Source organism: Oncorhynchus mykiss, chromosome 27 (assembly GCF_057628025.1).
Source record: "Oncorhynchus mykiss isolate SJ-2025 chromosome 27, ASM5762802v1, whole genome shotgun sequence".
NCBI classification, from domain to species: Eukaryota; Metazoa; Chordata; class Actinopteri; order Salmoniformes; family Salmonidae; genus Oncorhynchus; species Oncorhynchus mykiss.
The window spans coordinates 24,688,497-24,703,484 of NC_143048.1; the positions used below are offsets into that span (position 1 = coordinate 24,688,497).

Genomic DNA, 14,988 nt, shown 5'->3' on the forward strand with positions numbered 1-14,988 from the left:
ATCGTCCACTCATTCTCACCAACTGTACTCGCGACAAGAGAATCGCACAATACTTCCGCTTCCGCCATTGCTCCTCCAGTCATCCCCCGGACTCCCTCATACTTTGCTGTGATAGATGCAGGAGTTTGTGTTCACTGGCTGCGTTGAGTGCGTTCACACAGGCTGCGTTGTGTACGATCTGATTGGTCAAAATACTAATTTGTGGAAAAATATCAGAATTGGGTTTATGTCTCATATAGAAATAGTTTAGAGCCCTTTCGATAACTAAATTACTGTTAAAGTTATTGGATAACTTCATGTTAGATTTATTTGAACCATTTTGTAATAATTAAAAAATGACAGAGTAGACCTAGAGCCACATATTTTATTCTAATATGGCTATGGCTCTGAGTGGGCCTATACGTCATAAAAAAAAGCCATTTTTGTGTGTTAAGTGCCTTGAGACAGTCTGTAATGTACAGAACCTCACAGGGCAAGAGATAATGTTGAAAAAAATATATTTCTTCATTTTGTCTTAACAGTCCAATAGCCTACTGTATGTATTTATGTTGCTTTCCATGTATGTTCTTAACTTATTATACTATAATTACATCAGATTATTGCAGGTGAATCCATCATGACTTCACTATGTCCTCTATTCTCACTGCACTAGATATGTAGCCCATTATTCATTTCTCTTATCCTGCTTGCCTTTCTTCTCTATTTTTAATGAAGACAGATGACTGATAGACCTTACAGTAAAATGCTTACTTATAGGCCCTTAATCAACAATGCAGTTTTGAGAAAAATACCAAAAAATAAATGGAAGTAACAAATAATTAAATGCAAATAGTCTGGGTAGCCATTTGATTAGCTGTTCAGGAGTCTTATGGCTTGGGGTTAGAAGCTGTTAAGAAGCCTTTTGGACCTAGACTTGGTGCTCCGGTACCCCTTGACGTGCGGTAGCAGAGAGAACAGTCTATGACTGGAGTATTTGACAGTTTTAGGGCCTTCCTCTGACACCACCTGGTATAGAGGTCATGGATGGCAGGAAGCTTGGCCCCAGTGATGTACTGGGCCGTGCGCACTACCCTCTGTAGTGCCTTGCGGTCGGAGGCCGAACAGTTGCCATACCAGGCAGTGATGCAACCAGTCTGGATGCTCTCGATGGTGCAGCTATAGAACCTTTTGAGGATCTAAGGATCCATGCCAAATCTTTTCAGTCTCCTGAGGGGGAATAGGCTTTGTCGTGCCCTCTTCACAACTGTCATGGTGTGTTTGGACCATGATAGTTTGTTGGTGATGTGGACGCCAAGGAACTTGAAGCTCTCAACCTGCTCTCAACCTCCACTACAGCCCTGTCAATGAGAATGGGGGCGTGCTCGGTCCTCCTTTTCCTGTAGTCCACAATCATCTCCTTTGTCTTGATCATGTTGAGGGAGATGTTGTCATCCTTGCACCACACGGCTATGTCTCTGACCTCCTGCCTATTATAGTCTATAGTCCTATAGTCTAGCCTATGTCTCACTTTTGTCAGTGATCAGGCCTACAACTGTTGTGTCGTCTGCAAACTTAATGACGGTGTTGGAGTCGTGCCTTGCCATGCAGTCATGGGTGAGCAGGAAGTACAGGAGGGGACTGAGCATGCACCCCTGACGATCCCCCGTGTTGAGGATCAGCGTGGCAGATGTGTTTTTACCTACCTTTACCACCTGGGGAAGTCCGATCAGGAAGTCCAGGATCCAGTTGCAGAGGGATGTGTTTAGTCCCAGGGTCCTTAGCTTAGTGATGAGCTTTGAGGGCACTATGGTGTTGAATGCTGAGTTGTAGTCAATGAATAGCATTCTCACATAGGTGTTCCTTTTGTCCGGGTGGGAAAGGGCAGTGTTGAGTGCAATAGAGATTGCATCATCTGTGGATCTTTTGGAGCGGTATACAAATTGGAGTGGGTATAGGGTTTCTGGGATAATGGTGTTGATGTGAGCCATGACCAGCCTTTCAAAGCACTTCTTGGCTACAGACGTGAGTGCTATGGGTCAGTAGTCATTTAGGCAGGTTACCTTAGTGTTCTTGAACACAGGGACTATGGTGGTCTGCTTGAAACATGTTGGTATTGCAGACTCAGTCAGGGACAGGTTGAAAAAGACACTTGCCAGTTGGTCAGTACATGCTAGTAGTACACGTCCTGGTAATCCATCTGGCCCTGCGACCTTGTGAATGATTTAAAGGTCTTACTCACATCAGCTACGGAGAGCGTGATCACACAGTCGTCCGGAACAGCTGATGCTCTCATGCATGCTTCAGTGTTGCTTGCCTCGAAGCGACCATAGATGTAATTTAGCTCGTCTGGTAGGCTCGTGTCTCTGAGCAGCTCGTGGATGTGCTTCCCTTTGTAATCTGTAGTAGTTTGCAAGCCCTGCCACATCCGACGACCGTTGGAGCCGGTGTAGTGCAATTCAATCTTAGTCCTGTATTGACACTTTGCCTGTTTGATGGTTCTTCGGAGGGCATAGCGGGATTCCTTATAAGGAACCCTTGCTGTGTCTACTACAGATATCAATTACTTTGTGTATATTTAATAAGAGAAACTCATGGGACAGGCTCATATAAAGTTGTTTTACACGCTATAACCTCGGTCCAATGGTAGAATGACGTTATGGCTTTTTAGAAATATTACTCACTGAAGATCAAATGGCAGAGCAGTCTTTGATGAGGGCTAGGTTTCCATGGTGGTGTTAAAGCTGGAAAGTCTAATTAGACTGAAACTCTTACCAGTTTTGCGATGAACTCGGATTGTAGGATTTGCGTGTCTGTTGGGCCAGGTTGTGTTTAGAAGGTGATCTGATAGAGACTGTAATATCTGGCAGATCTCACAACTCACCTAAGCGACCTTGGAGATTTCAGAACACTATAAAAAAACATTCTCCTAAAGCCCAGAGGATGAACCTCAGGGACATAGGGTCAGCTATGGTACAGTGTAAGAGCATGACATAATCTCACGAGGCAAATTTTTGAATGACCTTAAATGACCTTAAATGGTGGTTTTAACAATATATTCTTCTTATTAAAAGTCATGACTCAAGTGGAACACATGGCCATGTAGGACATGTGTTAGATGGTAATGATTTCATGATATGTATAGATGTAGGATCTTAATATACTACAAGTTTCATTTCCTGGAAAATTCTCTGCAACAAAAGTAATCAAATTAAGATCCTATATCTGTATACAGATGTAGGATCCGTATACAGATGTAGGATCTTCATGTGATCACTCTTTTGTTGCTAAGAATCTTTCATTTCCACTTAAATGTTAGACTTGATTTTCCTTTGTCACGCCCTGACCGTAGATTGCTTTGTATGTTTCTATTTTTAGTTTGGTCAGGGTGTGATGTGGGTGGGTATTCTATGTTTTGTTCTATGTTTGTATTTCTATGTGTTTGGCCTGGTATGGTTCCCAATCATAGGCAGCTGTCAATCGTTGTCTCTGATTGAGAACCATACTTAAGCAGCCTGGTTTCACCCTTGAGTTGTGGGTAGTTGTTTTCTGTTTTGTGTGTATCACCTGACAGGACTGTTTCGTTCTCGTTAGTCCTCGTTGTTATTTTGTTTAGTGTTCAGTTTTGATTAAATTTGCAATTGTGAACACGTACCACGCTGCATCTTGGTCCTCACCTTCTTCCACCTATGACGATCGTTACAGCCTTAAAGAAAAATTAATCAACCCCTACAAAAAAATCCACATAATAATTCACAGTTCCTGTTGCTGCAGGATTATTTTCCTGCTTTAGTAAACTGGCTCAAATTGAGATCCTACATCTGTCCATTTATTGTGTTCATGGCCATCTAATCCGATTTGTTCTCAATGGCAGTTGTGTGCGCTTCATATTTCATTACAGCCCAGGGTCATCATATGGACAGATGCTAATGAATAGCAGATTCCCCTCGTCTGTTGTGTGCAGAAGGTTTTGTGACCAGCAGTGGCCTGGCGTCAATCTAGCACAGAGCGTGGCATTTGAGGGAAGCATGCTATCAATACACTGATGCTCTATTGGGGTGCATAAAGTATTATGGGGTATTGACAAACAAGCAAACACATGATAAACACACACAAGGACAATGCACACATTCAGATCTATGATCTGAATTTGGTCACCCTGTTGCAGGAGAACTTTCCGCAATGCAGGAAATGTTAAACTTGTAGTGTATTTGTGGTTTAAAAAGGCTTCTGAAATGTGTAATTTCACACACACAAGAAAACATTGATCCAAGGCGGAAATACACCAGACATATTTCATGAGTAGCCTACAACATGACACACTGCTCTTCATAAGTGAATCAATGCAAACACCAATGTTATCTTGCTAGTAACTTTAGATATTATGCTCTTTATATTGTATGCCATTACACAAGCATGTTATCTTACAAAAAATTAAAAAGCTAAAATTATGTAACAAATAGCCAAAAGCATGTTATGTTACAAAAACATTCTCTAAAGTTGCCATTTACATTCTGTTCTAGAGGTGTTTCAGGAGAGATAGGTTAATGGGTGAGGAACCAGAGAGCCCCTGACCCTACACTCACACTAGGCCCCAGCTCATCTGGAGAGAATGCCTTGAAGTAGCCCAATATTAGACCTCTGATTAGTTATTTCATTAATCTGGGGTATAATATTGGGCTTTGAAGAAGCCTGTCAGATCAGGTTGAGAATCACAGTATGTTCCCAAATAGTATTCTGTCTGATGATAACACATAACAGCCGATGAAGCTGTTAGGGAGATGTGGTGTAAAAATGTCTCAAAAACATAATATTGTAATAACTTCTAAATTGGGACCATTCTGGTCGCAAATGCTCTTAAATATTTTGCTTTGCGACCTGGAGTTTTGATTTCACCCACATAACACATTAATTGAATGGCAACATACACAGAAAGCCTAATTCTGATTGTTTGCCCAATTATTGGCAAAAGAGCTGATCTGATTGGTCAAAAGACCAATTAGTGGGAAAATATAAGAATTAGGCTGGTTGTGTAAACTCAGCATATGTTTGTGTGGTTGGAAGCAAGCAAAGTTGTTCAATTGCATAATTTAGTGTCCTGTGCACTCTTTCATTTTATATTATTATATGAGTGGCACCACTGAATTTTTTCAATGGAGGAGAGAGAGGACGGAAGAGAGAGGACGCAGGAGTTGAGCAAATCAAATTAAGAAAAGGGCATTGTATCATTTCACCTCACCCGTGAGAGTTAAGAGGAAATTCTGCAATTTTCAGAAGACAGTAGAAGTTGATAAAAGTGCTTCAGGAAGTTATAAAGTAAAACGTTGGTCATCAGTATATAGACCATCTTTGCTTAATTGCTTTAGTTTTAAAGATTAAATGATTAAGGAGGCTGTTATATATTTCACATAGGTTCAGGGGCCAATCACAATGGGAATACAAAAAAAAAGATTGGTAAATGCATTTAAAAAATCAGACAAATCACATCATGTTTGCTTTGTATTCCCATTGTGATTGGTTCATTGACAGAGGCAATATATAGTTTTATATTTAAATCTTATCTGTTCTGTTTGCTCCTCAATTCATGCACCTTGGTTGGATCTAGGAGAGTGAGGTAGAGGCAATGTTAAATTCACTTCACTTACACCTGAGAACTACGAACACACTGCCAAGTCTCGTCTGATGATGCTTCGCTGTACCAAGAGTATTGTAATGAAACAGCAGGGAGCAGGTCTCGAACCCTCGACCTTCTAGCCTGAGGTCTGGTGCGCTATCGACTGTGCCGCAAAAGCATGCTCGTGTGGCGGGGTCGATTTCCGCGCTTATAAATCCAGGGTCGTTACATACAGATTTAATCTACTTGCGGGTCGCTAACTATTTGTTTGATAGCAAAACAACCTTGTCCAGTCATGTTACCTTGACTTGACCTGTATGGTTTAAGATAAAGAGGCTTATGTATAGCTTCAAAATAAGGATTCAAATAGACCTAGTATAGGCCATATATAAATCAATTTAAATTCATCTATTTTCTGGTGATCCTAAATACTGTTTGGTGTCCTCCTAACTTTTGTTGGGAGCACCAGTGCTAACAATGACAAAAGTTAATTTGGAGCCTAATTTAGAGTTTTTGTAATCAAAAGTCATATAATTTAATGTTAAAGACTTTCAAAATAAAACTTCCAAGTCTAAGTAGGTCCAAACTACACCATAAACTCTTCTGTTAAAATCGTTGAATTAACTTTACCCTAAGTGATACCCTGTGCATCACAATGACCTACACACAGCCCTGCATTAGACCATGCAGACCAGACGTGAGTTGACTTTTATGTCCATGTGAATGTAGGCCGCGGCCTGCTCTCCTCAGCACCTGATGACAGCTTAATTCCCAGGCCGGGCCCCCTGCTGAGGAGGCCGTTTGTGTGGGATGACAGACGGAGATCAGGCCAAGGGGAGATGAGTGGGAACCCTGCGAGCCCGCTCAGGTTTCGTGCACCGTGAAAAGATTTGTCCAGGCCATTCACCTCTGATGGAGTTTCCCATGTTCTGCTGGGAAGCACTTTTTGTTGAAGTGTTTCCATAGCGAGTCCCCATTTCTCTCTATCTCTGCGTGGGCACGCACATATGCACTCACTCACGTATGCACGTTGGCACACACACATTTTGTGGAGAGAGCTGGCCCGTCCATTCGGTTGTTTGCTGCAACCGAGATCACATGGAGCACCGGTGAGCTGGTCACTACACAGACCAAGGTAAGATGGGTTCAGGCCCAGAGCAAGAGGATAAGAAAAATAAGGGAACAGGATAAAAAGGGGTTGGGTGGTCTTGGAAAGAGGGGACTTGTTAGAATAGTTAGGGCACTAGAGTAAAGTAAAAGAGGGGCAGTAAGGTGACCAGGGCAAGAGGGTTTATGTTATGAGGAGGTCTAGACATGAGGTGTTGGAGGACTTTGGGGGCTTGAAAGGGCTTTTAAATAACTTGAAGGTACAGTACAGTTTCAGACATTCTTGCAACACAATAGACATTTTGAGGGTTATAAGTTGTGACATTCTGAAGGATGGAAATGTGTGAACCTCGCTCTCTAGGTGGTAAGATGGAGCGCTTATGTTTGATCCTCCTGCTGATGGGTAGGACCACTTCAGTCTTGGCACAGTTTAATGGATACAACTGTGATGCCAACTACCACAGTAGGTTTCCCGGTGAGCATGACAGTCATTTCATCTCTATGTAAATGATCCTCTCAAATAATTTTCACTTATTCTTAGGTCTGAGAATTGTTGTTAGAATTACTGTTTATCCTTTATATCTCTCTCTCTTTAGCGGAGCGCGACATCAGTGTGTACTGTGGGGTTCAGACCATGACCTTGAAGATTAACTTCTGCCCAGTGCTGTTCTCCGGCTACACAGTTGCAGATCTGGCGCTCAACGGTCGCCATGGCGATACCCACTGCCGGGGCTTCATCAATAACAACACGTTCCCCACGGTAGTACTGTTCAGCATCAGCCTCAGCACACTGGAGGCCTGCGGCAACAGCCTGGTGGTGAGGAACACACACACACAGACGGACACACTCGCGCACACACATATACATTTATGCTTTGTACTCACACAGGTGTATGACCAGCATAATGTAATGTGTTTTATAATGTGGGAGCACGTCTTGCTTGAGTCTATGGTAGGTGTTGTACCAGATTGTGTATTTAGAGACAATGTCCCTGTCCTCAGGTCACAACATCCTATGGGGCTAATGCCTACAGGAACATGTCACTGGTGCAGATTGGGAATATCTCAGGGTACATCGACACTCCAGATCCGCCATCCATCATCAGCTATCTGCCCGGCCTGCTGTACAAATTCAGCTGCAGCTACCCCCTGGAATACCTGGTCAACAACTCACAGCTGGCATCGTAGGTGCCTGTCATAAACACCTGAAGAGCTTATTTTGAAAAAAACTGAAGTATTGAGTACATATGTAGGGATATTTCAGTATTTTCATATTCAGTGCAGACTTCAATAAACAAAAATTCAAAAAGCAAAAGCATGTTTACCTGTCTGAACTGTACTAAATTATTTGAACCTTTTCTAGGTCATCTGCTGCAATATCAGTGAAGGACAGCAATGGTACCTTTGTGAGCACCTTGAGTATGATCCTTTACAATGTGAGTACACAACATCAGTGTCAGACTTCATAACAGGTCCCTCATAGTAGGAATCCAATGTCAAATAATAGCTAGAACATGCTCCCGTCAAAATACCAAACAAATGACGAGACATTTCTATTGGGTAGAAATAGACATATAATACAAATAAAACCTTTTTTTATTCATGGACAAAATCATGTTTGTGCAGGACTCAACCTACAACCAACAACTCTCTATCCCAATGGCCGGACTGGCTTTGAAAACACGAGTGTTTGCTGCAGTGAAAGCCACAAACCTGGACAAACGGTGAGAGAAGGAGATCTTCAGATATTAAAAAGTTATATTTTTTGTTCTAGTTTCTATTATTCACAATACAGATGGGGATATGATCTGAGAAGCACAAAGATTTCCAACATAATGTGAACAGAAAACTATGATTCCGCCATGATACGTGCTGTTTTCAAAACGAATTGAATAGCTGCAACCTGCTGGGACTTTCTCTCACATAACCTGGATGGCATAGAATTCTTATAGTAGTCAAGTACAACTGCACTATGTCATGCACAGTATGCCATACACATACGCTATAATTTAAGACCAATCCTCTATGCCCCATACCAATTCAGTTCTATCCTCTTTGGTTCATTGCCATTCAGCTGTCCTCTATGACTGTGTGAAGGCGCCAGTGGTGGTGCTAAGAATGTCTGATCTGTCCTGTTGTGTTGTGTGGTTAGATCTCTATCCTGTATCAGCCCCGTACTGTTTTGTCTCTCTCTAGATGGAATATCTTGATGGACTACTGTTACACCACTCCCTCAGGGAATCCCAATGATGAACTGCGCTATGACCTTTTCTTTGGGTAATCACACTTTTTCTCAAATGATGCCTGGATAAACGACAAAAGTGTCCCATTACCCATTCACCCTCAACCACTTATCATAGAGGCCCTACAATGGGTTCTCATGATGACTGATAGGACATTTTTCTCATTGAGCAGTTAAAACAGGTCTAGATGTTTCAGTAGTTTCAGTGCATTTTGTGTGTGTGTGTTTGTGTGTGCGTGCATGCTTGCGTGCGATGCTCTTTCCAAACAGCTGCTATAAAGACCCACAGACCACTGTTTTTGAGAATGGGAAGAGTCAAATGGGTCGTTTCGCCTTCGAAGTGTTCCGTTTCGTCAAACACAGACACCAGAAGATGTCCACTGTGTTTCTGCACTGTGTCACCAAGCTATGTCGGGTAGATGACTGTGTCCTGCTCATGCCGGTAAGAACATTTGACACCTTACCAAATGATGTGTTCAACATCAGCACAGTCAATAGGGTGAACTACAATGCTCTGCAAATATCAGAAAACATGTACCACCTATCTTGTCTTCTGATCAATATGAAGCTTCACATAGTCCAGTAATACCTGAGCACAATTTACTATTCCCTATTGAATACAGTATCTTATAAAGGGGTATGTGTCTGTCATTTTATATGAATCTAATATTGCCAGATCTGTGGGCGTCGGCGTAGGAGGGACATAGAGGATAGCTTGGAGTCTCGGCCGTCGTCTGGGGATGCCATCATCACCGCTGGACCCATCATCACCAGGATTGGTACGCAGTACACCTCTTCATCCATAACCACTTTAACTTAGACTATAGTTTTGTCTGACTTTAATTAGATTATTTTGATATCCATGATATAGTTGTAGATTAAGTATTAAAACTGTATGATGTGATGTAGCCTATACACGACAATCCCTTTCGATTATATACTGTATAGTCTTGAAATATATTGATGGAGGGTGAGGTGGGATTTGACAGTATAATCAGTGGTTATTCAGTACATTTTATATAAAAATAAATGGTTGTTTTCCTCAATAATGTTGAAACTATGAAAGCATCAATGATTGATTTAGTTTCTTTTCAGATGAAACTCCAACAAATAACTCACAACTTGGTAAGCTCTCTCGCTTTGTCACTGCTTGTGCAATGCCTTGAGAGGTGATATATTTTTCTAATCGATAAACTCTATGACCTTTATACATTATTTTTACATTATTGATACATTCTCTAGCTTCAAAATAACATTTTGACATCCATGGATTTACAGCGGAAGTGACTCATACACGTTTTACCACTAACTGTGGTCATTTTAGCCTATATCAGTGAGAATTTGTGTTGGTCCATACTTACTCTTTGTGTGTTTGTGTGGTAATCCAGCTTCATCGAGTGGCCCCTCCCTAACGTTGAACCCAGTGACCAGTGCTCTGCTGTCGGGTGTGGTCATTCTGGGCGTGTTCAGTCTGGGCTTCTTCCTGCTCTCGCTCCGCCTCCTCCGCAGACCCCCCCTCCCTACAACCACACCATCAGAAGCATGGAACCCTGGCTTCAAATAAACCTTTGGTGTGCGTGTGCTCTCTCTCTCTCTTTCTTTCTCATTCTCATTATCGCTCTCATTCTCCCCCTCACTTTTTTCTCTCTCTCTCTTATCCATCTAACTATAACTAATACCTACAGTATGTATTTGCACGGCAGTTAGAATAGGCAGGTGCATATAAGCTATATAAGCATATAAGTAAAGATAACTGTGATCTAAAATAATGATTCTAGAGTAAGAGGAGGTTTAGCCACGAGCAACAGTTTCACTCTGTAACTATAAAGTAAATAGATCAATACATAATAGGAGCAGTTATTGTAGAGTGGGACCTGTATTTCCTGAAATGTATACTTAGGTACTCTATCTTTCCTGAACATGTACTTACTCTCCGTTTCTTACTTACTCTTATCCGGCAGCTGTAACAGTCACTGTCATGCCAAACTCTCAGTCACATACTCACATGTACATACACATAGTCAAACGCATATTGATACTGTAAATAGTTAATTCCTCCTTTGTGTACAAGGGTACAGTATATGTTCAATAACAATTTAATGAATTGTTTTCCTGTTCTTTATTTTGATCTATTGATAGACCAGTGTATTGTTTTTTACAGGTAGTGTGTAATAAAACTGACCCAGGTCAGTATGTAAGGCTCATTTCCCATCTATTCAATACCTTAGTGTCTTTTTGTCATCAATTGGGGCAGCAGGGTAGCTAGTGATTAGAGAGTTGGACTAGTAACTGAAAGGTTGCAAGTTCAAATCCCCCAGCTGACAATGTACAAATCTGTCGTTCTGCCCCTGAACAGGCAGTTAACCCACTGTCATTGAAAATAAGAATTTGTTCTTAACTGACTTGCCTAGTTAAATAAAGTTTATTTAAAAAATATATTTTTAATTGCTTGGCACAGGATCAGTTACATTAAAGAAATGAAGGGTCATACAAATAACCCTGACACACGGTGATGACTGCTACTATCCTCTACAAAGACCAACACCAAAATGTTACTTGTTGTAGCTATGTGATTTCTATAACATACTACCTGTCTTAAGTGTAGTACTAACACGTGAGGAGAATTGAAGAAGTCATACATTTTATATATATGATCAGGATTAATATTTATATACCATATGTACTTATTGGTATTCATTATGGCTGAAATATTGACTTCCACATAACTTGAATATTTGTGACATCAATGCTTAATTAAAACAATAACATTTCTTGCTCAAGTCAGGACTTCAGCCTATGTGCATTTTTTATTTGAGAATGATGTGTTTTTTCCCCTTTTTAGGGAATTTGCTATTTGACCTTCACTGATGTGGAAAGTTTAAAAAAGAAAGCAAAAAATGTACTGTAATTGCCTAACTTCGTATTATGTGTTTAAAGTTATAATCATGTTGAAAGGAGTTGCATGTGGGGGGTTATTTTTCAAATAAATCTTTTACATATCAGTCTGCCTAATGATATTATTTACTGGCCATATTTATAGTGTATCAGAATTATTTTTAACACTGATGTTGTGCCATGTTTTAAACTTCAAGCTAGAATTCAATCGAACCTGATTGTGTCTTTTACCCATGGTCAAATAAAATCTGAATAAGTGCACAGGCAGTCTGTAAACAAAGATACAGCATACATATTGCTAATTTTGATTGTATTCCAGCAATTGCAATTAAATTCTATGATGATTGTGATCTATTTTCCTCCATATTACAGGCATATGGTCGCAGTGGCCTGCTATCACGTCTAACTCCATGCTAATTGTCGAAATGTAACCTACACAACAATCCTGTAATCTGGGCCCTTTATTGCGCTAATCCCATATTTCAGCAGCTATTATACATTATATTCTCTGTCCACAATGGCCGCCGATGACTGAGAGGAGAGAAATGAGGGCAGTCATCACCTTCTGGATTTACTATCTTTGATAAGCTATTGTGCTTTTTTTTCTTGGACATTCAATATTCAACCCAAGTTCAGGTCACTGCCAGGTCCAAACCCAGGCTGCGTTTAAACAATAAGGCCTGAGTAGGTGTGGTATATGGCCAATATACCGCGGCTAAGGGTTGTTCTTATGTACGACACAACACGGAGTGCCTGCAAACAGCCATTAGCCGTGGTATATTGGCCATACATCACAAACCCCGAGGTGCCTTAATGCTATTATAAACTGGTTACCAACATAATTAGAATAGTAAAAATTACTTTTCATCTGTAATGAAAAGCGCTATAGAAATTGTATTTATTATTATTGTTTATTATTAATCAGAATAAATGTTTTCCCTTCCCAGGTGGCTCACCTGACAAGACCAGGTTACTACCTTCCTTCATGCAGTTCCATTCAGTCCCACTTCTGATTCCAGACCAAAGTAGAAGGGCCCCTAGATGTAGACATGATGAATAATATGTATGTGCACTCACTCTTCGAAGTCACACAGGGCACATTTTTTGGTGATATTTCTTGGTGACATCTACATCATATTTGGTTTTATTTGCATTGGTGTCACATGATAGTATCCCCTCTGTCACATGCGTGAGTGAATCACAGTGGCGTCATTCCATGGTGAATCATATTTGTGTACTTTCCCCAACACTGTCAGGAAGAATTGAATTTGTTCAAATTGTTTATGATAACTGTAATCAGTACTTGCTCAATGTAATGTATTTGAAATGATCATATTAACAAAGGGATATACTTGATTAGCATAGGGCATTTAATATGACGTTTTTAATCAGAGTATAGTAATGTGATGTAAATTATCCATCCACCATAAAAAAAAAAATAAGAACACAGATGAAAGCAGAGCCTTCAGACAATCCCTCGTTTATCAATTTATCTCATTTTAATGGCTATATACTATAGTGCTGAAGCTCCCTCCCTTAAAAGTGGATGAAAACACTTTACTTTGTCGACAGTAGACAATCATTATTCAGATAAGAGACTAAAGATGTAAGGTCTAAGCTATTAGAAAAGACAACTTGTACTACAGATTGCACACATCTAGGAATGCGGAGTCATCCCATAGTATTTTATGCTAGTCTTGAAATTGTATTTTACACCTTGGTTTAGATGTTTAAATGTTATACTGAACATTTAACATTTATATTGAAATCTGTGTGTTTTGCTGCAGATCTTCAGTGAAACAGATTGGTGAGATGGCTTTATCCAGCTTCCTCATTCTGATATTGTGGGACATGATCAGGCCCTCACCCCTGCTGAATGTGCGTTTTGTAACTACCAGGCATAGTAACTACATTGACTCTCCATTTCACCTCTTGTTTACTGTAGCTAAGCCTCACCATCTTAGCTTTATATAAGACAGTGTTTATGATAAAAGGATTTGAGACGGTTAGGGTTAGAGTCTTGTTAAGTTGTTATTTGAATCATGTCTAAAATAGCTAGATTGCTTCAGAGCAGGGACACTTAAACTACAGTGGTTTATCTGTATGTATTGGCTCAGAATTCATTTGAATGTCTTCAATCTCATTCAGTGTCTTTCTGCATCTATCAGAATACACAGCCATCTCTGTGGTCTGTGGGACCTCCTCCATTGACCTTGCTACTCAAATCTGCCCTGCCATCTACACTGAATACAATGAGAGTCTGTTGATACTGAATCACATCATGGATAACACAGTCTGGAAGGGAACTCTGGACACCAGAGTGAATCCTCCTGTCCTGAGATTCAGCTTTCCATTCGCCAAGGGGATGCCTGCGGGAGTGTCTTCTTGATTATTAATAGGAGAATGTTTCAGTATGCTCTCCTTCTGCCCTGGAGGAGTGTTGTGTTAAAAAAAAAAAGATTTATATAGCCCTTATGAGCTAGGGCAGGCCTGCCCAACCTTCCTCCTGGAGATCTACTGTCCTGTGGGTTTTCAGTCCAACCCTAATTTAACACACCTGATTCTACTAATTAGCTGCTCAACAAGACCTTAACTAGCTGAATCAGATATGCTAAATTAGGGTTGGACTGAAAACCTACAGGACAGTAGATCCCCAGGAAGAGGGTTGGGCAGCCCTGTGGAACACTCGCAGCACCACTAACCTTGACTGAGGGGAATGGGGGAGCAAAGAATGAGGTTTTGACCCCTGTGAATCTTTTAAAACTTTTGAAACGTACCTTATCATGAGCTAGAAAGTAACACTAACTTGAAAGTACATTTAGACTAAAGTAGGGAATAAGAGATCTCATTGTCTGGTTTGCTTGTACACACTATTGCACACAGCAACCTTCAAAGCCACATAGTCAACATACTTCGTCAACAACACTCAGGTGGACATGTACGTGAAAAGATTTACTGGATATATCGCTTACATTTGAAAATCAGACAGCAATTGAAATTGGGTCAGGGTGTGACTAGGGGGGTGTTCCTATCTAGGTTGTTGATTTCTATGTTGGCCTGGTATGGTTCCCAATTAGAGGCAGCTGTTTATCATATTTAGGCAGCCATCTCCCCACTGTGTTTTGTGGGATCTTGTTTTTGTGTTGTTGCCTTT

The 14,988-nt window shown here is 40.7% G+C and overlaps 1 protein-coding gene across 1 annotated transcript; it reads left to right on the forward strand.

Annotated features, from left to right (window-relative positions):
- The first annotated feature begins 6,907 nt into the window (after window positions 1-6,907).
- Window positions 6,908-11,935, forward strand: LOC110507136 (zona pellucida-like domain-containing protein 1). The gene is made up of 10 exons (XM_036965150.2): window positions 6,908-7,172; window positions 7,294-7,514; window positions 7,700-7,881; window positions 8,061-8,133; window positions 8,324-8,421; window positions 8,894-8,974; window positions 9,210-9,381; window positions 9,616-9,718; window positions 10,035-10,064; window positions 10,328-11,935. Exons 1-10 carry the CDS (start codon window positions 7,031-7,033, stop codon window positions 10,501-10,503), a joined length of 1,278 nt encoding a protein of 425 aa, XP_036821045.2. The 5' UTR covers window positions 6,908-7,030; the 3' UTR covers window positions 10,504-11,935.
- Window positions 11,936-14,988: the final 3,053 nt, after the last annotated feature.

Coding starts and splice junctions, on each gene's coding strand:
- LOC110507136 (XM_036965150.2), top strand. CDS start 7,031: ATGGAAATGTGTGAACCTCGCTCTCTAGGTGGTAAGATGGAGCGCTTA. Junction 7,882..8,060: donor AACAACTCACAGCTGGCATC/GTAGGTGCCTGT, acceptor AACCTTTTCTAG/GTCATCTGCTGCAATATCAG. Junction 8,134..8,323: donor TGAGTATGATCCTTTACAAT/GTGAGTACACAA, acceptor ATGTTTGTGCAG/GACTCAACCTACAACCAACA.